The sequence below is a fragment of the Cygnus olor genome, chromosome 1, assembly GCF_009769625.2.
Source record: "Cygnus olor isolate bCygOlo1 chromosome 1, bCygOlo1.pri.v2, whole genome shotgun sequence".
In the NCBI taxonomy this organism is placed as follows: Eukaryota; Metazoa; Chordata; class Aves; order Anseriformes; family Anatidae; genus Cygnus; species Cygnus olor.
The window spans coordinates 42,244,695-42,270,683 of record NC_049169.1 but is presented as its reverse complement, the minus strand read 5'-3'; the positions used below and the strand labels follow the sequence as shown (position 1 = coordinate 42,270,683).

Below are 25,989 nucleotides of genomic sequence, written 5' to 3'. Positions count from 1 at the left end.
ATCTTGTCTTTGGTCTTAACCCTGTGCAATATGTTAATAACCACAATTTTGGTTTGCAGTTTCAAGCAATACCAAAACTATACCATAGTCTACTGACCTAAATCCCCTCTTCTACTCTCTCATATAATCTATTCTCAGGCAAATTCCAAATTGAAATGCATTTTGGAGCAGCAAAATAAAATAGGAATCCATAACTCAAAGAATTTACTATATTAATTAAATACTATACACTTTACAGATTTGTTGCTTTCCCCTCCTATATCATTTTGTAAAATATAGTTCTCAAAATCTCAAAATTTCCTTTAAAAATAAAGTTCTTTTTCATATTCTGAAGAAACTGAAATCACTTGTCAGAACACAATTGCAACTTTCTCTTTCTCCCCTCTTCAGATCTTCTGCTTTTGAAGGGTCTAAAGTTTCACGCTGATTTCATAGTGATTTCAAGGGGGATCAGTTTGCCTCAGTGCATGGCCAGAGGATTTTCTTTGGGAGTCAAGGGAAAGCTCCTTTAACTACAGGTTCTTGAAAAGCTTCAAACTCTTTTTCTCTCTTGTGTTGAAAAACAAATACTGGTAGTCAGAAGATGGGGGAAATATTATAATAGCTTTGTGCAAATATCCTGCTGCTGATAGCAAATTTTTTCTTAATTTCTCTTATTTTCTTTCTGTTGTAACATGTAAGTGCACTGCAATCCATGAACAGCATGAAATAAAGAATCTGAATGTGGAAATAAATCACAGGTATGTGTGGAAGTCAGTTCAGATGAAGAATAAGAATTAATAAGGATTTAAGTTCAGCAATTTTTTTTTTCACTAAACAGAGAAGAATGATGTGTTTTTTGACTGAAGTTGTCAAAAAATGAAATACAGGCTGTGTATTTTCAAGTTGACTGAAAGACATGGAGTAGAAGTGAATAAGTAAGATGTATTGGTGTGCTTTGGTCCGAAGTTAAGCACAATGAGCTTTAATATCTGTCTATGAGTTGGTTGAATGGGTCAGTTGTACATCCAAATCACATTAGGGTATCTGTTGCTACTGAAAATTTGGGGAAGTAAGCCAAAGTTTGGTCTTAATATCTTCAGAGTATGGCATGAAATAATATCTGTCCTTGGCTGGAGATTCTTCCTGTCCAACTGTCCTATTCTTTGGAGGACAGAACTTTTCATTTGGATTTCAGTTCTAAACTAAATTGTCTTTAGCAAATAGCTGTACTTTCATGGAGAGCAGCAGAATTTGAGATTGCTAGTTAATAAGGCAAAGATGACAAGATGCATTGAAAGAAAGCTACTTCTGGTAATCTTACAAACTTGCTAAAAGACCCATTGATGAATCAACTTACTTTTATGTCTCTCTTTCCCCCCCTGCCCCCAATCTTTTTGCTTGTGTTTTAAATATGCAGAGGCAGAAGCTATCTTTTATTGTTTACATGTAGATGCTGTAGTATAATGTGGCTTGACGTTGATTGGTGACACTTTAATATGTTACTAACAATTAGATAAAACTGTCTTCAATTTTGATTAAAGGTATAAATTTAGAGTACATTGAACACCTATTTAGTAATATTTATGTCATGAATCTTCGGTCTTGCTTTCTCCCTTTATTCAGTGCAAGCTATATTTACCATATCTACATGTATAACTTCATTTTCCCTTGCCCACAGAGAATTGAAATGTTACAGGTTGGTTGTTTCAAACCTGATTGTTCTGGAAGTCATAATCCAAAGAATATTGGATTTTCCCTAGTTTCTCCACTTCTTTGGGTTCTTCTTTCTCTTCCCCATCAGTCAGCCCAGTCTCAGCATCATCATCCTTAAGAGCCTAGAAAGAAGGAATGTAAAATTATTATATAAGGCTAACTCTTAAACACTGGTTTAAAACAGACACTGTCCTCAAATCTATTTTGAAGCCATTAAAAGCAAGCATGACAGCAGAAATCCAAGTATGCAGTTTACGTATATATTTATACTATTTAAGTTGCTCAAAATATTATAAACCAGCAAGCAAGCAATGGAAGTAGGAAGAAAGCTTCTTGAAATATTACAAGCAACAACTGTTATAAAACCTGAAAGTAGAAAGAAAATATCAACTTGATATCAAGGAATTCTTCTGGGCTCACACTGTCTCTTAAAGAGGCACAAGGAGGCAAACATGCTATTAAATATGCAAAGTCACGCATTCACTCAAGTTAAGGATATCTTAGCAATGTGAAACCTAGTTGTGCATGCTGTGAATTGTTTGCAATTGGCAACACACTTCTGTAGGATTGCTATGATAAAGAGCATGTGTTGTGGATGTGTTCTTCCTACAGTCATATGCCAAACATTTCTCATGTTTATTTAGAATGAATATGGAAGCAAAGGTATCACCATGCCATTAGCAAGTGCATGTTTCTCCTTTTCCCTCCCTCCCGAGACCAATTTCATTTTTATTCATTCTTGCTGTAAAGCTTAGCTGAACCAAATTGATTGAAAGCTGATTGTACTTTGCTTGGAAAGAAATACAAAACTCCATACAGTTTTGTCTATTATATAAAACCTGCTATTTTTAAAGGATGCAGCAGTTATCTTAGTTTTTATACATAATGAAAATACTAAGTGATGCCATTATTTTTGCTGTACCAGAAAGCAGAAGCATTTGCACAGTGAAAAAGCGAATTTATGCCATTATTAAACCATAAAAACTGTACCTAACTATGTAGTTCTTATTCAAGCAGATTCTTTACTGTGTAAGAACTGAAAATGGGCAAAAGTGATGAGGAAAATAGTGAAAAATTGTGGAAAATGTGAAAATAAAGTTTATATTGTGAAAGCAAAGAATCAATACTGAGAACTTTCATCTAGAATTGTGATTTGCACACTACAGAGTAAACAATATAAAAGTACCTTCAATACGGAGCTTCTGCTTGCACAGACAGACTATTAAGTGCAAGAATAAGATTTTCTGTTTTATTTTGTTCTTTTTTTTTTTTTTTTTCACAATGTGAGGCAGTCTGAAGAAATCTACAGCATTTAGACACAATAGGTTGCAGCTGGAGCTCTATATCTGAAGAGACAGCGAGGCTGGAAAGTAGCAATACCCACAGCTGATGGTGGCTTGTGAGAAAAAAAAATGCAGAAAAGCATTAACATTCTCACTCAGCCATGAAAGCTGTGGAGGCTATGCAACAGTTGTGTGGGTGTGGTAAGAGGAAAGATTGATCTCTGAAGTAGAAAATGTCATTTTTCAGAAACCAGATCTAAAATTCAAAAGGTCAGACTGAAAACTGTACAGTATTAAGTAATTATTTTTCTACTTTTTGAAAAAAAAGAAAATCAGCTGGCATAGCTCAACTGAAATCAATGCAACAACATTGATTTATGCAAGCCGAGGAGCTGGGTTACAGTTAAATACCTGAATGTTAGTGAGTGATGGACTCTTTACTAGGAACATAAATTACAGCGTACCAGCATGAGGTCAGTGAGAAAGGTTGACAATGGATGAGAATCACCTGTAATGTTGGAAAAGTAATACTTCTGAACTAAGCCAATTCTGTTTGGAAGGGCTGAACTGCCTGATATTAATGTTATTTTGAGATATTTTAATTGCTGAGCTGCTAGTGAGTTCCCTGGCTGTGGCACAACAACATTTTTGTTAACACAACAACAAAGATGGCACTTAAAACCTAGCAGGTTCTACGGCAAGAGGATAATGTTGGAACAAAGTCAGTATGGGACACAGCCCCTTCAGGACCATACACTGGACTTTAAGGATATGGAATGGCGTGATTATACCAAGCATCTTGCTTTCACTGGTGATAAAAATAAGGCTGAGATTCTGTGATCACACACACACACAAAAAAAGATGTGACTCAGTCAAACCGAAACAACCACATTGATCTGAGCCTGGAGACAACAGGAAGCAATAACTCAAAGCAGGATGTTAACTCCAGGACCCACTGCTCTGAATCATCACAGTATTGCCCTAGCAGAAGACTCCATGATAAAAGAGTGATAAACAGCTCCAGTATATCACTGTTTCTGGGATAAGTACTGGTCTTTCTGCTATTACATCTACTTTTGACCTGGATTTTGTTTGAGCAGAGCAATCCTGAAGCCATTCCTCAAGAATAAAATGGAGAATGCAAAGAGAAACTTCTGTGTTAATTTCCAGCTACAAGGCATCTGTAACTATTGCATCAAGGCAAAAATTACATACCCATACACTCTCTAGAAAAACTATATACTCTTCTGCATAGCCGATCAAACTGGGAGATGTGCCAGAGCTGCGGGTATCTCAGAGTGATTTTTTTTTTTTTTTTTACTATGTCTCTAGAAATTACAATGGGAAGTTAACGTCCTTCTTGCAAGTGAGTTCTGAAGTGCAGGCACAAAACATTGTGTGACTGGGAAACTCTTCTCCATAGGTTATCAGAGTCCTATTGGAAGGTGAAAGCTATTTCCCAGGAGAGATGGAAAATGTTTCATATTACTCACATCACCTGAGTGGCTATATTGTTCTTGACCTTGACTCAGATACATTGAAGAACTAAGAAACACTAAGAATAAGATGGTGTTCAGATTTGGCCAAGGTTTTGGAGTCAGGGGAGGGAAGAAATAACAAATGGTTATTTCTAAAGAAATCAGTATATAATAGTTTTTACCTTCAGGAGAGGAATTTGCTTTCAAACCAAAGGCCAATGCTTCAAGAAGAAGCTGAGTCAAAGGAAGCACAGAAGTTTCTCATGTGTGATGCAGCTGCTGTGTTCCAAAGAGGAAGAAGAATTGGATTGCTTCAAAGTGCTTGAAATACCCCACAGGGATTTTCATTTTTTATTGAGATTTTCTGAAAGATCAATATTTAATGGAATCGTACTGCAACCCACAATTTATAATACATTATATCACGCTATATTGAATCTTATTGTTGTATTGCTACAATCAATTAAAATAAGCAGCTATATTTTATTGGTTTTAGAATCAGTAAAATGTTTTTAATTATAAGCCAACTTTCTCCTCAAGCCTCTTCATCTGACATGACAGTGATCAGAAAGCCTGGATTTCAATGCAGAGCAATATAAGTCTTACTTTTCCTACTATTTCTTTTAATTCCATGACATTTTAATGCATTTTGTGCATGTGTGTGTGAAATACACATCACAAAAATCTATTATAACATCATGCTGGTAAACAGATATATTTTTTCTATGTTGGGATGAATGTGAAATTTGCTCAAGTGAATGTATGCAGAAATAAACAGCAAGGAAAAACCTACGTCCTCTTACATGTGTGTAAGTCTCTAAAAAATGCATGTTTACAGGTAAGTAGGAATGTACAAAAAAAGTGTTGATTCATCGCGAGGTGACACTTTCACATCAAATGAAATCAGCAAGTGGGAAAAGTTACGTTGTGCCAAGGACTGTGCCAGAGCCATTCAATATATGATATGTTTTCTTAGAGCTGGAAGACAAAATGAATTCTTTGAGCACCCTCTGATTTAATCCATATTTGAATGAAATCTGTAACTAGTTTGAACCAAGGGTACAGACATAAATTTACATATGCCATTAGGATTTTCGTTTCTGTGCCATGCTTAGTCAATTGTTCCCAAGCTCATCTACTCTGCAGTGGTTCCTACAACAAATAGGGCTAAATTACAGCAATCTGAGATCCACAGTTCAATCTGCTGGCTCTTTCTTCACTTCCATAACATAATTAAGGGTGGTTTTACAGTCTCCTCTTTTCTTCTGGGTTGTTAAAGAAAATGCTTTGTTTTCAATTTTTTGTAGTTTCATCTTTTGCATAAAAACTAGAAAGAACAAAACAAAGCACTGCTTTTGATCACAATTCTACAGACTCCACACCCTGCAGTGGGTTTTTGCAATTCTTGGGCTTCCTCCCCACTCCACTCCAGCACTCAAGAGAAGCCTCTTGATGGTGACACTGCCATTCTGATTCTTTGAACATCCCTTGCTTCCAGCTCGGTTCCACCAATGGCCACGTGCCCTGTCACTGCTATTCACCACAAACCACAAGATATCCTGGGCATTTAAAAAGCTTTATGTATTCTTTTATTTACTCCCTCCCAACAGTGTATTTTCTTGCCCTCTGCACAGCAAAGCAGAGGCCACAATTCCATCTGAGTCACTGTGAGCACACGAAGATGGTGTATACACCAAGAAGGTGTATTTTGCTTTTTGATTCTGGTCTCAGTTATCTTCGTATATCATTGTTAATGCCTACTTCACAATCTATTGAGGACAGCAAGCAGAAACATGTTTTACTGTTGTATGTATGGAAACACTTTCATTAGCAGTGTTTTAGGGTTGCTTACACTTGAGGGGTGACCTGTGGCATCGCTTTTACGGAAGCAAGTTACCAGTAAGCCAGGAGACATGTTAGATTGAAAGCATAACTATGACTGCTGTAAGGTTATTTGTGGCACAGTGCATGCTGCAGTCTGAGTTCTTTCTACATCTGTCCTATCAATAAGTCTTCTTGTTCATGTGGGGCGGAGGATTTTTCTTAACATGTGAGTGATGCCCAGCCCTCAGGCTTGTGCAATGCCTGCTGAGTTGAATGGAAGAAAACAATATTATTTTGTAGCGAGAATGTTCTGTGCCATGTCCAACAACAAATTTATCAGAAAGGCAATTTTTCCTCCTATTGATGTCCACACCTAGGAATGGCTGCATTTCCACTAATGGTGGTGCACCTCTTATCAATTTTCACATTTGAGTAGACCACAATTCTGATGTGGCCAATTTTTATCCTGGGGAAAAAGAAAAGCCTTTAAAAATTCCTGGCTGATTCCCTATCACAAAACAGAAAAGCCTGCAATTGTAACACATTCTCTATCAGAGTCCCTCAGAAGGAAAGACAACATTACATTCTTTCAGCATCTGCCTTCTCTCCATGAATTAATTTAAAGAGCATGTTGTGCATGGGTTTCCAGTGGCTGAGCCAGGCTTTGGTCACTGTGAAATCTACTTTGCCATTACTGCTGTAAGACTGTTGGCCTCACACATCAGCAGTGGGCCACACCAATGCACAGAATGAGCACAGCCCTGCTGTGTCCAGCATGCGATGCCTTAACATTACTTCCTTGCTTGTTATCCAGGTTTTAAATGGTCTGTTGGATTATTCAAAGGCTTTCTTTCTTTAGGAGCTTGATGACACAAGGCCATCACATTCAGCTTAAGTGCTCCCTGAATTGTTGGGGTACTGAAATACTTACTACTTTTGGTTCAATGGAGGAATACAGCAAAAAGTTGGAACTAAGTCCCCAAATCATTTTTTTTTTTCTTGTAGACAGTGTTTATTTGCTGAAAAGAGATGCAGTCAATCTCAACCTGGGGGCCTATTTTGGAAGTTCACCCGGTGGGTCAGGGCTGTGCTTTGAACACAGGGCCCATGTGCATGTACAAAAAGAAGCAAGCGTTTTTGCAAGTACGCTAGCATGCTCTGCCCCCACTTCCCATATGGCAGTGGTTCGTTGTGCTAAGCAGCAGGCTGTGAGTAGGAGGCAGATTTAGGCTGCTTGGCCAGTGCATGCTGCTCAATCAATTGTTCTTCATCCTCCCCAAATGAATGGCAAAGGGCCAGATGGAAACATGCTTTGGGATAGAGTTGGATCCTGGGCATGGGAGGACCACTCCGAGTACTAAATTTATTTCTGTTTGAGAAATTTGTCATACTATATAATTAGTGCTACATCTATTTAACAGTGAAAATTAATCTAAATATAGCCAGACATGATTTATTGGATGCCACATTGACATACAGAAGAAAAAGCTGGCAAAGAACTGTCCTTTTGGCTTATTTGCATAAAAAGAGATAATCTTTGACCATCCTGTCAACAGTACCTTGTCAAGACCCAAGATATTCTCATGCTTTAAGGTTATTCTGCTATTTATACCTATTATCCACTATTTTGTTTGTAAACAATAAATTCCTTTGCTTAAAGGAATTAAAACACCAGTAGGTTTTGAAATGTACACATTATTGATATGAACTGCTGTTCCTTTTGTAGGTTATTCATTTCTGCTAACTTCAGGCACTTAGTGTAAGAGTTTAGCTCTCCATATAATCAGTAGATACAGGTAAATGTCTGATTCAAATCACTTAATTTACAGAATAATTGCATACTTCCTAGACACCATTCATTAGAAACCTGCAGACTCTGGTCTTGAATAAAGAGTTCAAAACCTGGTCTGTTAATCAAGAAAATGGAAGAAAAAAACCGTTTTAACTATGGAAGCTTCCAGTAGCAAGACCTTCAGTATAGAAAACAAGACATGTAAGAAAATGAGTAGGATCCATATCTTCATATCATTCTAACATTACAATAGGTTACAATAAAAGTAATTAATTATTTTACAGGACAAAAAGGAGGAAAAAGAAACTAAGGAAGCAGGCAAAGCAAGCTTCTATGTCTTGTTGGGAATGGCTGAGAAGAAGAGATAGGAATGCAAATAAGCCCAGACTTGTGGCTCACAGCTGTTGCTTTCATAATTTCCAGGTTCTGAAGTCTAATATAAATCTGAGCTAAATAAAAGTATTGCAGAAAACCCTGCAGAACACAAACACTCATATATAGCACTGTATCTTCATAAACATTCTGCTTTCACATTTTTCAGGAAGTTTTATGCATCCTGCACAGTTGGTTTCTGAGACAGGTGTTGAAAAAAAAAAAAAAAGCAGGATGATTGCTCAAGCCTGAGGTTGAATTAATACACAAATGGGGCTCAATCAACCCATTTTGACTATTACAGTATAGTTATTGTTCTTGTTTTCGAAAAATGACTTGTTCACTTTATTTTTGACTAGTTTTCTGCACTGTACTGGATCTGAAGCACATATTGTCTTTCTGAGTGTGAATAGGAGATACTTCATTGCATTATGGATAAGCCATGGTGAACATTAATGTCAGCATGGGCTGAAGATGCCAACAAGTGGGAATAGAATGGGAATTAGCTTGATGAGACTGGCAGACAGCACCGTGGAATAAATACACTGACTATTCTCTAGGCATTCAACAGGGAAAACAAATAAACACACAAGCAAACATTGCAGAAGAAAAGACCAGCAATGGAGTTGCTGTCCCCCAAGAAGATCCCATTGGATTATATCTTGCAATAAAGGCTTGGGTTCCCTCAAATGAAATCCAGGCTCTCTGGAATTTGTTTCAGATTTTCCCCAACTTCATTTTTGGTATCTTCTTCACTGGTAGTTCACCGGTCAACACACTACTTTGAAACATTTCTGAGAGCACCTAACGTTAAAAAGCTTTTCCCTTCAGTATTTTGTTTCTATGAGGGGAAGGGTGTTTACTGCTCAACAGCTAAAATCAAAAGGTGAAGTACTCAAAGAAAATCATTACATGCTGAAGTTTGGTTGAGTGAAATTGCAGCACTCACTATCATATTACTTTATAATGCCCCATAATTTCCCTGCTATTAATACACGAAAATTAAACAGATGAAGTTATGATGAAGTTAGTACATAACCCCAGTGGAAAGGAAGGCCTACATAGAGGGAAAAAAAGCATACAGAGAAATCAGTGATAGACTGAAGGCCACAGTAAGTCAGCAGCACAGTCAAGAACATACTTTATATATTCCAGGGTATAGTACATATACCTGATATGAAGTCTCCTCTTTCGCCTAACAGACACATCCATTGTAAAACAAAAATCTTTCACTAGTGACAGTGTTTCACCTTGATGCAATGAAGAATGACTGAGATATTAAATCACCTTCTCTACAAATGCTTTGTGACCTAATAAAAGGTACAGACAACCACAGCAATTATTCTCCAAGCAACAGGGATAAATTTTACTAATTTTTCAGTGTTGCTGTTCATGACTGAAATGATTAAGTCTATTCCTTTCCTCAGCACAGGCTGAGCTTAAGCAAGAATTTTGCTGTATCAATGCATTAAATTCAGACCCAATAATTCAGCAGCAAGAATAGTGTCTAGAGCTGGCTGTTTGGGGCTTTTTTTTTTTTTTTTTTTTTTTTTTATTTTTTTTTATTTTTTTTTTATTTTCCTAAGGGAAAAAGTAGTGGCAGCCCTACTGGAGGCATGGCAGAGACTGGAAAGTTACAAAGATAAAAATTGTGAAAAGATCTCATAAAAACACTAGCAATAGTAGTCACTCAGGTGCACCAACAGAAATCTGCAGTAAGACCACTTAAAGCATTTCCATGGTGTATAAAGAACTTAAAGCATGTGCACTGTACTGAGATGATAGGAGAGCCCACAATAAGTTTCATGAAGTACCAATAATTTTAGTGACACTAAGAAAAAGACAGTAAAAATACATACTGCTTTTGTCTACTTTTGATATGGTGACATTTATACAAGAAGGAAATAACACTAGCAAGTTATTTTTAGGTGCCTATCAATTTTAAACTTGAGCTTTCTAGTACAGTTTGATTTAATATTTTAACTAAAGAAAAAATGACAACCTCTTTTCTCTATACCTCTGCTAGCCTCCCATCGAGAAAATACCCAATCAGTTTGGTTCAGCTTCTTGATGTGTGTACCAAAGCTACTACATATAAATCTCAGCTGAGGAGCCAGCACTGTCAGAAGACTATATGTATCAGAGCCTTAGACTAGGTGCGTCCAAATAGTGAAATAAACCTACCGCAAGTGACAATCCAGAACAGTCATGAGACACAACATAGACAAGGAGGACATAGAAGGAAGAAATAAAAATTAAAACATCCACATACAAACATTAGTAAAAACCACGGAGAAATGACCTTTTCACAGTAGTACATTATAATAATTTGCCTCTCCAGAAGGAATCATGCCCTCCCCCTAGCCCTTGATGGAGCTGTGTGCTCTACTTGAATAAGTAACCACTGCCTGCAGTAGAATTGTGTTTAAAGATTGAAAACCTAATCTTTATTTTATCTCTTCTCCAACTTTACTGCAACCAAATTTGCAGTATCTTTACTTATGTCAAGCTATATGGATCTATAAGGGTTTGGCATGGATGTGCAGGTCAGCATGGGCACAAGTAAGGGAGAAGTTCTCTTTGACAAATGAAACGAGGCTAAGATGGAAATTATACTTCCAGAGGCTGATACTTTCAATTTGCCAAATGCTGCTCCCTTTCAAGTTCTGTGTGCCTAGGGAACTAGGATCTTGCAAGATGCCAAGTGCCTATCAATTGCTATTATGTACTCTCAGCTGAAGGCAACAGGTAATTAGCACTTGCATGTTCAGGCCTAACAATGACAACTAAGCTTTTTGTTTTTTGACGACATTTCAGATCTTTGGTACTGTACATTGCCCTTTATAAAGAAAGTTATTATTATTATTTTTTAATCCTTTCCATTTTATGGCAGAACCTCTAACGTGGTTCATTTCTCTTTACTGAAATATTGCACATTTAAGATTGCCTGTAGCTCAGCATGCACTGATAATTCAGGATTAAACTATCAGAAGAAACAATTGGAAAGAAAAGATAGCAAAAAATTCAAACATTACGAATTACGTTGCTAAAAACTATTGAATGCCAAGGACTTAAAATCTGTACACTACCAGACTGCTAGGTAAGAATTTAAAGGGCTAATTCAAGTAGCCTGTTTTTGAAATCCCAGACAGTGAAAGGGAAGGTTGGCTGGAGACTTGGTGATGCATTCACTTATTAAGGGTCTGACATTTACATCAGCAGAGATTCTATCTTCAGGTTTAACTGTGCAAAACAAACCATGCTAGTTAAATTGCAAAATATTTGGGCAAAAGTATAATTAAATACCTATACAGAATATTTTGAAAGGAATCATCTTGAAATAATTATGTAACATTTCAAAGTTTGAGCCATCTTTGTTGACAGATAAGAAACCATGATTCATCTTTTTATCATTTTTTCCCATGAAAAATAAACTCCATATTAATTACATAATACAATTTTGCATTTAAAATATTTATTTTCCAAGAACCCATGGTCATTTATCCAGGTCCTAACAAATATAATTAAAAACACTGAATAATATATTGTAAGTGCAACAGTGGTCTTAAATGATACGGAAAAAACTCCACATAAATATCAACCAACAAATTGTACATTATTTATCCTACAACAAAGTGTTAGGTTTGGTATCATTAGTAACATTGGTAGAATACAACAAATGTCACAACGATTTTTTCCACAAACATAATCAAAGAGTTCTTCCAAATTATGCTTGCTTCAATGGGAAGAAGTTGGCTAACAGTAGCCCAGGGTGACCCAACAATTGATGATATGATTTTCCATGCGTGGCTGTGGGGAAATATCTCACAATTACTTAATAACAATAACCAGAACAATATCTATAAGTCCAATACAAGGAATTCTTGAATCCTAAACCAAGGTGCTTAAAGAAAAGAGGTTTCACATTTGTCATATAGAGAAAACAAAATCAGTAAAATCTTTTTCAAAGGAGAACCCAAAATTTCTGTTGTCTTCTGAGCTCAACCTCACTAATCTTCCTGAACTTGGAACAGGTGCATCTACATTAGTGATCTTGTGTTCTAATGAGGTTGTTTTCAGGTACGGATTTGCCTTGTGTCTAACTTGGGAGTTTTGCATTTCAATACACCACTGTGACATATGAAAAACATCTTTCCTCCTGGTGGAACCAAGGTTGAAACTGTGCACCTGGGTGCTGTCTGAAGTGGTCCACTTGCAGTGTGAATGCAAGGGACTCTGTCCACTTGCTCTCTTTGCCTTTGTAGGAGTCTGTGAGTTGTGGTAAGACAATCTGGGATGGCTGTAGGGAAATCTGCTTTGTATTTCCTACTGGCTGTAGACACATGACTACACCTGGAACCTACAACTGGTATGACCTTTGTTAGCTGTAGTGTAAGATTAAGCCTCACTCTTTCCTTTGCCTCTCAAATGCTGACAGTGTGTACAATGGCCACTACAAAATGTTGATACATACAGCTTGAAAGTAATGAATTTCGCCAAAGTTTGGTGTAGTGTGTAATCTAGAAAAGTTAACTACTGTCTAATATATTAACATTTCAGTAGTGGCTATTGCAATTAACTAGTATGAACAGGTAAAAAACAACTGAATTTTTAGTATTTTTCTTTTCATACTGTCCACTTAGCAACAACAACAAAAACTGCCCTCTTGTGTGATGTTGGAAACTTGATATAGCTCTGATAGCTCTGCACCTTTGAAGTGTATCCATTGTTTTCCTCCCCTTACCTGAGCTCATTTCACACTCCACTAAGGTGATCCAGCAGCAGCTGGCCATCAAACTTGTAAGGTCTCCTCACCCACCTTTCTTGCTTTCCTCCTATCATATCTCACATACTTGGAGAATTGTGCTAACCTGTTCCAAGACTCTTGAAGACTGGGTGATGAGCTCTATCCATTGCTGCTCCATCACTGTATAGTGGGATCCCACCACTGGTTCTGGTCTGCTCTGTTCACCTAGCTACTGTACTCTACGGTTTTCTTCTTGGACCTTGTTCTTGATCTAATGACACTAGTCCTGAGGTTCCCAGATTTAGCTTGTACTAATCAACTTGCTTTCAGTCCAGCTTTCTTCACACACTAAATTGTGTCCAGCTTATTGAAGGAACTACTCATTCCTTACCTTGCTTTTATCTTCTCTCTTTGGCTGGATAAGCATTTCTGATTTGCTCTGGCTCAATCTTACAAAGGGTCTTGGAAGCACAGACACATGTAATATCTTTACAATAGTCTCCTACTGAAGAGGTTTTGCAAAGCAGTTCTCTAACTCTCCTCAGAACTTTCTGTTTGAAAAATGCAGCCCTTTGTCTTAGCTTAGGAAATATGGCATTGCATTAAGGACACATGAATTCTTCACATTTATTATTTCCCCATTCTTCTGCTTATTCTTAACAGTTTTCCTTATGAATTCTTAGCAGCAGAATCATCAGGAAGGACAATACTAAAACCCTGGCTATATATATATATATATATACATATATTTATATTTTTTCTTTCAGGAACATATTAATTAAGTCTGTGGCACTGAGGATTAGGTCCTGTAACCTTCTGCTTCTCTTGCGTGAAACAGATCTAAATGACAAGTTTTCTTGCCCTCATGAAAATGATACTACTCAAAGGACATTATGCTAATCTCTTCCTCCAAGTTACTCCATTGACTTACAGCTACAAGTTCTGTTATCTTTAATCTCCTCCTCTCTAATACAAAATCTCCCAGCATCACTGTGCTGAATGACCCATGCTCTTTCTTTTTGATTGTTTTTCCTTGTTTCTATGCTTCTCATTTTCTCCTCTATATCGTTGTTTGTTTCTCAGTTGAACTTATGCTTTTGTGTAAAAAGAGATTCAGAGTACAGATCTGTTTGTTTATCATTGATGCTCTGAACCACTGCTAGAAAGATATACAAATGTTGTACTTGGTCTTGGTCAAAGTCCTGAAAAAGGACAGTTGAAAATTGCACACATTTACTGCATTTTTGGGACAGCCAAGATACTGTCAATAAACTTGCCCCTTCCAGATGAGTCACTACACTCCTGTTCATTTTTTTAGCAGAGAAGAGAAACTGGCTGACTGCTTTATCAGTGATGCCATACCCATATTCATTTTTTGTGATACGACTGAGGAGATGCTGACAATCAGTCTCCTCTTCACAAAGCCACTATTAAGGCAACTAACAAAACATTTTTGTAGACGCATCCTTCAAATACAACTCAAGAATTGAAGAAAAGGAGAGGTACTTTACCTGGTCTTTCATGGTTTTCCCTAAATCTTTAACATCTTTCATGTTAATAGCATTCTTCCCTCCCTTCTCCTTTCCCTTCTTCTTGTTCTTCTTTTTGAACAAGCATTTCTTACAGAGACAAAAGCAGCAGGTAAGGATTAATAGGACTGCAACTATGGCTATGGCTATTAAGGCCCAAGGTGGCACTGGAAGAGAAAAAGAAACACACACAAAAAGAAAGTGGTAAACTGTTAGTAGGGTTAAATTTAGAAACAAGCACATTTCTTTCACAGCTAAGCCTTTTGCAAAGAAAATACCTTGCAGAAATACCTGAAATTCGTTCTAAAATACGCTGTCATCATTTGTACACTTCTCCCAAGCAAGCATTTGCACACACAATGCCAATTTAACTCATCTATCTATTTATGTGCCTGGTGACACAGATCAAACTAACTTGCAGCTATTTTGATTAATTGACCATCTGAAAACAGTATGTCCAAAATATTTACACTGTGCAAATCTGTAAAATGCTTGGCACATTTAGGCAATCACTTGCTTCTTTCTTTAATCATCTCCACAACCCACCTGGCATTGTATTGTGGCTGAATAGGGTGGAACTGACCGGGACTTTCCTGTTTTCAGAACAGCATCCATTCCAAGCAGTCAAGTTTTGATGAAGAGCCCTTCTCCTCTGCCCATTGCTGTACCTGACAGACTCACAGACTCCTCACAACAGATGTAGGTCGAGGCCACCAGTAAACACTGACCAAGGGCACAGGACTGTCAAACCAAGGGCGTTTATGCTATTAGTCATCATGCCCTAACACTAGCAGAGTTTTAGTACATAAGTATATTTTCACCTATAGTTTCCTACCAAGAAAAGCATAGTTCAAAGTTCAGATATTTCATTCAGTCCAGGATGCTGGACACAGCTGTAGTATGAATAAATAATACAGAATACTTACTATGATAAAATGGTCTTGTTAGAAATCAGAGTTTTGGAAAAAAATGAATTAACTTGAACACAAGTAGTCCAGGAGGGAATTGTCTTCATTCAACTCAGCTTTAATGACCACTGATGCTCACATTTAACCTGAACACCCAATGAAGCTTCAAATATTTAAGCTGTCATTTTCTAAAATCTCTAAACACACTCTACCAGGTCTGTAAGTTACTTTCTCACTGTTTTACGTAAAGGTCTGTAATATGATACAGAGCAAAACCGAAGAGTGAATAAAATTTGACATGTTGACATCAGTGAATCACAGAAGTGAATGGACAGCATAAATAGAGAAAATTAATTGCTTAAAGAAGCTAAGCAGAGTGTGAAGAATGGTCACTGGAAATTCCAGTAGAATTTACCAGTTCAGAAAGAGGACAAAGCACCTAAACCTTCCCTACTCTAAGTTTAATGACCACATTTCTAACTTTTATTCAAATGTTATTAGTGACAGATACAAAAATCATGTAGGAAAAAGAGTTAAACAATAATTTCTGTAATACTTTTTGTGCATCCAAATGTTCATTAAATGCAGCTGCTATAAAAGGGAAGCTATGTACCATATGTAGAACAAATGAGAACTGATTACTAAACAAATGAATGTTAAAAGATAAAGAGTGAACAGACTAACAGCTGTTTATGAGATGTATTTTATGGAGTCAGCAGCAGCAATTCTGCAGTAAAAGTTGCATTATATCTGCACTTATCACATCTTAAAATCTGTATTTCATGCACTAATGATTTCATTTTTACTTCAGATCTGGTGTGATAACTCCTCGTAGCACAACTGACTCTCCTACTAAATTTTATTTTTTCATTTGACACTCACAAATGTGAAAGCATTGCCTTTTAGAGGCAACGTGTATTCTTTTCAAATTTAAACTTCATGCATGTGCCTAGACTGCACTAGACACTTGGCCTTTGAAATTGTATTTATATAACACTGTACTTCATATTTGAGCTAATTCTTAGGAGTTCTGACAATATGAAATGAATGATGTGCCTAAATTTACCAGCTATTTGTTTTGCTGCCTTGTCAGGAGTGCTCAAAGCATGATGTGAGGGAACATGGGGAGCAGCAGTATGGGATAGGTTTGGGGCGGGATGGCACTGTGGGAGGAAAGAGAGGAGGGGCACAGCTAATGCAGGTAAGCTAGGAGAATCAAGGAATTGAGACAGGGAATGTGGGTGTTAATAGGATATATACATACACATCCTACAGATGAAAAAACTTGTGTAGGTAGTGAGTTCGGATGCCTATGTGCTGAAACTATTGTGCAAAGTGGTATTCTGGCACTGTTGCCTTGGTTTTCTGGAGCATGAACAATGTAGGGTGCCTTGGGGAGCATTTTAAACACTTGCAGATACCTCAGCTTCTTTTTTATCATGTATTGCCTGCTCTCGTCTATTTGTAATTTAATGTCACCCAATAGCTCTTGTGATGCAATTAAAGGAACACCAAATTAATATCTGAGACACCAAAAATTATGCATAATTCCTCATTATCTCTTCAAAGAAAATATACTACCTTTTTATTACAGAAAGCACAAGTAATAAATGATAAAAATTTGGGGTTTCCCAAAATCTGGACATTTTCAAAAATGCCTTCAGCATTCAAGACTGAAAAAGCAAAAAGGAATGAACATTTTTTCCCCAATAAAAGTGTACTATCTCTGTCAAGGAGATGGCTCAGCAGAACATTGCCTCCAACAGACATTGCTGAATCTAACACTGCTGGCAGGGGACGTACATGCTAGATTTAAGACAAGTGAAACATACAGTTATTGTTAACTTTGAAATGATGCTCGTTGTCTTTCAAATGCATTATTTAAATAAATGTTAATCATTTTTACATGACACAGTCAAGATTATACAAAATTATTAAAAATCCAATATTATTATTATTGTCCCAAAATTATTAAAGACTTTGAAGGTTCTACTCAATTCATGACACTGCCAGAAGATCTTGAATTCCAGAAAGCAATAAGTTTCTAAAAATTAGTTTTGTATAAAGTGTTCTCAGGGTGGACAGTCCAGAATGAAGTGACCAATGTCACTATAGCTTTGGAAAACTCAAATCTGCAGTCCTTAATTTTTTGGCATACCAACTGTGAATAATATCTATAAAAATTTTATGGACAGCATATGAATTTGGTGTTGTAGATTGGCTTACTTTAGAGCTTCATAATGATTAATTATGGTTGAACTTTCTCGCACATAAGCAAGACTTTCAAATAATTTCATTTTCCTAGTGTTTAAATGGACAGCAAAGGGAATCTACAGTTTGAATACTACCTCCATCTATATTAAACCAGGCTGACCAGGTTCAATAGTGTAGTTTGAAACCTCAGTGGGTCTTTGGACATAATCCATTAAACAAAACACCTCTGCAGCAGACGAACGGGGGTGGGTGACACAAAAAACAGATTCTGACCAAGGGATTGAGAGATATCAGAGAGCCAGAAGCGACTGGTACAATTTGTTTTACCAAGTACCAGCACAAGGGGGTGCTTTGAAACAAGCAATACTTAACCAAGCTATCAAGGAAAAGCTATAGGTTTAAGTATAATTAATATGTGCATAAGCTTTCTGGTATTTCAGTGCTATTTTCTTTGTTCTGCTCCCGTGGACAAATACAGAATACTTATCTTGAAGACGTTGTCATGAATCACTACATGATTTGGTGATTCTACAAGGCTCTTAAAGACAAATCTATTGGAGGGGATCTGCTAAGGTGGCATAGCTACTAAGAGTAAAGTTTTGAATTAGTAGCATCGATCCAGTCCCAACAGGGTACATTCCAGGACTTAACTAAGAAATGCAAGAGTGGAGTAGAAGGAAATTGCAGTGAACATGAAAGCTTTTTCCTGACCAGAATAAACTCTAGGATTATGTTGATAATGGAGATGTTTTTGGTACCAATACTGCATCCTTCACTCATGCTGAACATCAGTCAGACATGTAAGCAGCTAAAGGACTTGTGAGGTTTTCTTCAATGTTGTTTCCTACCATTAAGGTCAGCCAGTGTTGTATGCATATTGTGGGTCACTTGATGCATCTGTAACCATTTCATATATATGGCAGCTGTCGTGCACTGATATTATCATCTCACTTTGGACTTGAGAAGGGATTGATGAGGCAGATCTCCAGGCCATCCCCACTTACTGTGCTTGAACTCATGGTGTGCATGGTCTGGGAGGGCATGATGGAAATAATGTGAATATAGGCTCCCAGAGCTGCCCTAATGAAAAAGGCACTCATGCCCATATGAGCAAACCTAGTCAGAAGCATTACATGAAGCATGCAATGTGGTACTGGGTCCTTGGGACTGACTGCTTCACACCACAGATTTGCTTCTATTGCACTGCACTAAACATAGCTTGTCTTCCAACCTGTAATCAAATCTTGTTCCACTGAATACATTAGATTCAAAGGAAAAGATGTTTTACCGAGTTACTTGATTTAAGAGCTACAAATTGTGCCCTTTATGCAAAGATATCCTTACTTAGCCTTACACAAAAAGCTTGGAGGGGTATAGGCCTTGGGTCTAAAACTGACATTCCCGTTAGGTGATCTAAAATTATCAAATGCCTCAGAGGGCATTTGACTCCAGAGGAAAGACAGTAGAGGGTAGTCACAAAATGTGTAACAGAATCAAAGTGCTGCAGTTTATAAAAGAGAATAAAACCCTTCATCCTAATAAGTTTCCTCTCTTTCTGTGTGTAATGTCACAGGAAATTTCATTAACTTAAAAAAAGAATCTAAAGAGAGAGGTCAAGAAAAAAAATGAAGAGAGGAGCTGAATTAAAAAGTGAGGACTTCCATACCAAGAATGCTGTCCAATGATAACTCGCAATTAAGCAATTAAGCAGCCCCATTTAAACTGTGATAGCAAAGGACTATCAGATGATGGCAGATTCCATATTATTGTACAAAGGAGGCCCATGGCATGTTGCAATTGATACATATTAATAATCTATGTTTCAGAGGGGGAATGCTACTTAACCAGAAGATGCAACTGTCACGTAGTTGTATGTAAAGCACATCACGTTAGGCTAAATCTCTGGTAGCCTGAGCATGAGAGCACTGGCAGTTTTTATTTATTAAACTGTACTATTTTTTTCCACTTACTGCTTCTTATCAGGAAGGAAAAATAATATATAGCCATATTAAGACTTTCTGTATAGCAACTCACCAGGGGCCACATTCTGGGAACCAATTTGACTTTCATTAGAAGTTACTTAAAAAAAAAGAAAATGTACTAAAAGCAAGGTAATAGATACCACTACTCATAGCAGAACAAATACAAAGGTGATCAATGCATAGGAAAGGAAACGCTGATACATGGTAGAATGATTTGTAAAGGAGGCAGAGAAAAACTGCAAATACATACTTAAAAATAATGATTTAAATGCTAACCTTCAGGTATATACAGCTACATTTCCTCCCCTAACACTTATATATGAAACCTTGCTTTAACAGCATCTTAGCAAAACACTATTTTCACTTAAATTTATCTCTGATTTTTTATGTGGTTCAAGATAATGGCTTTGACTCATCACTAGAAGGAACCTCTACTAAATATCTTAACAAATGCTCTCATGCTGCATTTCCCCTTTTCTATTTTTTGAGCAATGTGCTGTTACATAATACTATCTCTATGAATAGTTTATGGGAGATACTGAGGCTTTAACTGAGATAAGAGATATGCGTTTTGACAGTGAAAGTTCCCTATGTGCAAAACACTTTGTGAAAGGGTACTGATTACATGGGCTTCACCCACCGAATATACTTATGCCTATAGCTTCTTTGTTAGATATCCTCATGTGAAATTATTTTGACTTCTTATAGTTAAACATTCATGTCTTTGCAAATAAACTGACATTGAATTTAGCAGTAATCCTAGACATTGCTATAAATTTAGCTGAGGAGCTTGGGTCACTCAAACACCACATGTACCTACTGCATGCTCCCTAAGCTGGAAGTCAAAATACATAAAATGACTAAAATATTAACCTGAAGGTGAACCCACACCTATTATTCGACTTTTCAGGTCACTTGAATTTATTATTGGTAGTATTAATTCACCTTTTAGAATGCATGGCAGTTGTGCATTGTGGTAAAACACATTTACCAAACAGCGTATCTTCTTTCTGTAGAACAGAACTATTTTTGTCTCTGTTGCTCTCCCTCTCTCCCTCTTTCCTACATATTTTGCTCCCTCTCGCCCTCAGCTCCTCACTGCTCAGTCTCATCAGCTCCTCTGCTCCTTGTCTCTTGAGGTACATGGCGGAGAAGGTAAAGCCAGGGAGTCTCCAGGTGAGACAGGATGGTGGGGCAGCAAAGCTGCTGAGATGTCTCCTTGACGGAAGTACCTCAGAGAGATCACAAAGGCTTTCAAGCTCAAGTGTCAGGTTTCATCTGAATAAATACTAAAACAAAAATAGCTCCTCTGTTAACCAGACTACCTCCTCTCAAACTCAAAATGAAATAGAATAAAAGCAAAAAAATGTTAAAACAGATTTCCCCTCTGCTGCCTGTGTTGCTGCTGGTCTGAGCCACTCTCTCAGGCTTGCCTTCAGCTCAGCCGCAATTGGACACAGTCCTTGGGAACCACGACATGGTGCTGTCACCTCCCTTCCATCCTTCCACAGCTCCCACTGGTTGCTTCCTCCCCCTTCCTTGGGAAAATACAGCCATTTTGCCCATCACCCTCTGCATGAGACCCATATCCCCACTGCCTCCAACATGTCCCCCGAGCTGGCATGCAGCAGACCAGAGGAGAAACCAGCAGCCTAGCCCCCTTCTGCACAGCATGTTCCTTGTGAAGGGCTGCAGCGTTGGCCAGTGTGACAAATAGACCAGCCTCCCCTGTCCAGCAAAGCCTCTAGGTCACTTGCTACAGAAAATGGAGTAGAGAAAGAAAAAACCTTGGTGGAAGACGCTTTCTAATCAAGTGGATAGTATTTTTAGACTGATGCTTCCTATCAGTTCATTATATCTGCTGCCATAAAGCTTTTAACATAAAATAAATGAATTCAGGCTCTAGATAATTGCCAGAGAAAGCACTAAACACACTCAGCAGCTGGGGAAGATGAAGAAAACTGGAGCCTCGAACTGGACCTGGAAGCCAGACAGGTTTGCTGAAGGCGTTCCAAAAACTGTGTATGTACCAACACCAGCTGAGGCCAAATACTTCCCTGAGAAGGCACAAATTAACTCATGGGGCTAATATTCAACACTGACAAACAAATCTGCAGAAGCTTGAGATGACTGTTTTCCATCATGTGGACAATGGCATTTTCTGGTTAAAGAGCATTTCACTTTTCCTGTGACACATACTGCGTGTTGCACTTCAAATTTTGATTGATAGTTTGAAGGAAAAGAACAGTAAAAAAAAAGTCATGCAACTGCTTCTGACTTCAAACTAGAATTCGCTAATGGACAAAATACTCCAGTCGTATCAATCTGAAGACTTGGAAATCAAGAGAATAAGACTCAAAAGTAATGAAATTGATGGAAAAAAATCAATTATGCTTATGTATATTTGATTTTCTTAGCTGATTTCATTCATTGCATGCAATGAACACTGTTTTTGTTTCATTTTCCTTACTTTTTTTTTGTTTGTTTTTGAGCACTTGGGAATGTATTTGTGTCACTTTTTCAAGGCTTTCCCTGCAAATGAGGAGCAGGGTTGTGCTTCATTTTTCAAAAGAGGAATCACATATCTTGCATACCAGAATTAGTCATGCATAGTACATGTTCAATGTTAGAAGTTTCAAAATTAGATAAAAAATCTATTGCCAACAAAGGAAATGCTATGAGGGTATAATGTCATCTTAAAAAAAAAGAAGATCTATGATTTCTGACAACATGAAATTATAGAAACTATCTGTCTTTATGCCAATGGTCTGTTAACACGTAGAAACGTTACATGCAGGTATAAATGAGAACTACAGCTAACAGAATTGTCAACCATTGGAGTTATACACTAAGTTCTAGTGAAAGTTCCTACTGAAAGTAATTACCAGTTTTATTCCTTACTGAGATATAATATTCATTTAGAAGGTCACAAATAAAAATGGTTCAGTTATAGCATCTTTCATAGGTAGATCACAAACTGTCTTATAAATAAGGTAGGTAATATGTGAACTGCAGAGATGCAGACATTAAGGCACAGACAATAAAATGACTGGTTAGCATCATATAGAAGACACTGTGGGTGCATCAATCTACGTTACTGACTAGTATGGTGCACAGGGAAAAACAGCAGATTCATCTGCTGCGTGTTTCCAGTATCACGTCCTCGCTCCAGCAGTGGAGCTCATGTCAGCAGCAGGTCCTAGGCATGCACCTGGCAACTGTGGGGAGCAATGTGCTGGAGGATGCCACGTGCTCTTTGCAAGAGAGGCACACCAGAGAGTGGCCTGGGGCACAGCATCAGCCTCAGGATGCACCTCAAGCACCACCCCGGAGCGTGTGGCCCCCAGCTCCCCTGAACACAACACAAACTCACGCCTACAAGGAAGCCCTCCAGCACACTAAATCACTAGTGCCTAGCGCCGTGTGTGACACCACAGGTGCCCTCAGTCTCTGCTCCAGGCTCTCAGAGCTGCAACCTTTCCAGCATGTCTCTCGCACATCACCTCCTCCGGTGCCTGGAGCTTGACTGCACCGTTACAGCACCTCTTCCACCTCACTTCTTCTCAAGCAGCAAGCCAGAGGACTACTTCCAGGTTTTCTGCATGGCTATTCCATGCAAAAACAGTGAAGCTGCAGGAAAGAAGGGGACACAGCACTTCCCACCCAGCTTCGGAGCAGCTCCTGCCAGCAGGGAAGCGCAGTGACATGAAATTGCTCCAGGATTGCAGGGTGTCTGGGCCCTTAAAACTCAATTTGGTTTATAACTATAGAGCTGTAAAATAAACATAGAGACTGAAATTTTATTTGTCACAATGTACTACTTTGAAAATAAATTTTAATTTCTTATTGAAAACTTTAAAAGCAATATTTTTTCCCTCATTCCTGCCATTTTATTATCCAGCCAGCAATAATGTGTCCAGAATCCATACACTCGGACAAAGCACAAAAGTATGGGATAGCAAGGGGTAAACAGACTTTACTCACTTCTCATCCATACCAAACTGATGACTTTACCCATTGAAACAATCCTCCTGTTCCTCAGCTTTGTTGCTAGTTCAGATTTTCATTTGTCACCTTTTTAAGATTCCCTTCCTGAGGATGATGGTGAAGTTCTCAGTGAAATTTACTACCTTTCCATGTTTAGTAAGAACAAAATGTCAAAATGCAAAGTATTTCTAACTTGTAAATAAGCAAACTCTTTCTGTTTATAAAAAGTATGACACAATTTCCCTTAGGACATGATCTTTTGCCTCTATCCATCACACAGCCTGGTAGAGCTGTATTATTGACTTTGAACAGATGCTAAGCAGGTTCATATATCTGTTTTTATCGAGCCCTTGAACAGGCCTGGGATAAACTTGTTTTTTCCCCTCAGATATATAAGATTAAGACAGGTTAAAAAGACTCATTCACAGCGTAGAATGTACTACCTTTACATATATATACATATATATGTGTACACATATATGCCATCTGCCATCCACTTATTCAAGAAACATATGCATTCTGCAGTCAAGAATCATGGAAATGGTTTATTTCTAAAATTGATTAATACTTTCAGATATAAAAGCCTTTGCTGTTGTTTTTCATTTTTTGTAAATCACTTCAGCAGGAAAATATTTGCATGCTTAAGCAAAATAAGCAGTGAGAAAGGCTAATTTCTAATAGGCTTGGGAACTTTTTCATATAATGTCCAGAATGATTAAAAAAATTAATTTCATACCTGTAGTTCTAAAGAATCAATTATAAAAACAAACAAACAAACAAACAAACAAAAAAACTAATCTCCTTCTTCCACATAGAATTAAAGCTTTGTTTTTAAATATACTTTTTTTCTGTATGTTAGGCCACTTGCAATATGTAAGCAGTAATTGCTAGTCTGAGAAACCATATTTTCTTCTGTGACAAGAATGTATCTATAAAAACATATTTCTTTTGCTGGGCATTAGTGTATATCCAATGAAATTAACTGAATGCCTGCATTTCTTGATCTGTTATTTTAAATGTACAGATATAACTTTGAACAAGATTCTTTCATTAAATATTATCATTATTAATAGACACTCATTTGTGTGTGGGTAGTGCCTAAAGGCACCGACTCAGAAGAAATGCCTCACCAGATTAAGCAGTGCACACAGATGAAATAAGAAGGCAGTCTGGCCTGAGAGGCTTTGCAGCATAAGGTTCCAAGCCTGTGGCGGGTACATGGGCATCTCGGTTCAACCAATTGCTCACAAGGGCCAGGGCCTTAACCACACATCAGCCTACAAGAATGCACCAGGCTTGTACACTGCCAGCTACAGTCCATCCAAGCACATCGCCCAGCACACCGCTGTGCACAGCCATTGCAAAATAACCACTTCTATTATCTCAACAAGATCCTCCTAGGATCCTGTCCACCCACAACATGAATGCCCTCTTTCTGGGTGGCACACAGCTAGCCAGCCAGCCTGGCACCTCCATGGCTTGCCATTGGCCAAGGTTATGGCTAAGACTGGGCCCTGAACAAATGGCACTGAAAACCAAGAGACCCTCTTCGGCTGGGACCCTCCAAAATGGGTGCCTGAGCTGGCTGCATTCTCAAGGCAGAAGCAGTTAGTACCAGACAACCCAGGTTTCATAGAATCATAGAATATACCAAGTTGGAAGAGACCCATAGAGACCATTGAGTTCAACTCCTGGTTCCAAATGCATTGTCCAAATGCTGCTTGAACTCTGGCAGGCTCAGTGCCATGACTACTGCCCTGGGGAACCTGTCCCAGTGCTCAACCACCCTCTGGGTGAAGAACCTTTTCCCAACACCCAGCCTGAACCACCCCTGTCGCACATTCATGCTGTTAAGGACCAGATTTCAACTGTGGCCCTTTCTGGTCTTCCAGATCAAGCTTCAAATCAAGACAGAAATTGTTCTCCAGGCACTCAGGCATCTATGAAAACAGTTGGCAGAGAGCAGCTCGTAATACGAATGCCCCAAGTAAAAATATAGTACATTCAACAGCTCTTCAACACAGTCTAGTCTGTGGCTCCACACTTTTCCAGAAGGTGTTTCCAGTGCTTGAGGCCCTGATGCACCTCAGGTATAGGCTCACATTAGAACTGATTTTGGAGACGATCCAAGACGGGTGCAATTCTACACCCTGCCTGGCCCTGCTCACCCTGGTGGG

The 25,989-nt window shown here is 38.1% G+C and overlaps 1 protein-coding gene across 5 annotated transcripts in view; it reads right to left on the bottom strand.

Moving 5' to 3' along the window:
• Window positions 1-25,989, bottom strand: part of SYT1 (synaptotagmin 1) — a 356,060-nt gene that overhangs the window by 79,590 nt on the left and 250,481 nt on the right. For 4 of the 5 annotated variants that reach the window (XM_040553936.1, XM_040553955.1, XM_040553947.1 and 1 more), the window contains 2 exons: window positions 14,704-14,888; window positions 1,695-1,817 (listed from right to left, as the gene is read on the bottom strand). In XM_040553936.1, coding sequence (XP_040409870.1) covers window positions 1,695-1,817; window positions 14,704-14,888 — 308 coding nt within the window. The remainder of the gene's footprint in view (window positions 1-1,694; window positions 1,818-14,703; window positions 14,889-25,989) is intronic. The other variant, XM_040553926.1, reaches the window with a different exon arrangement.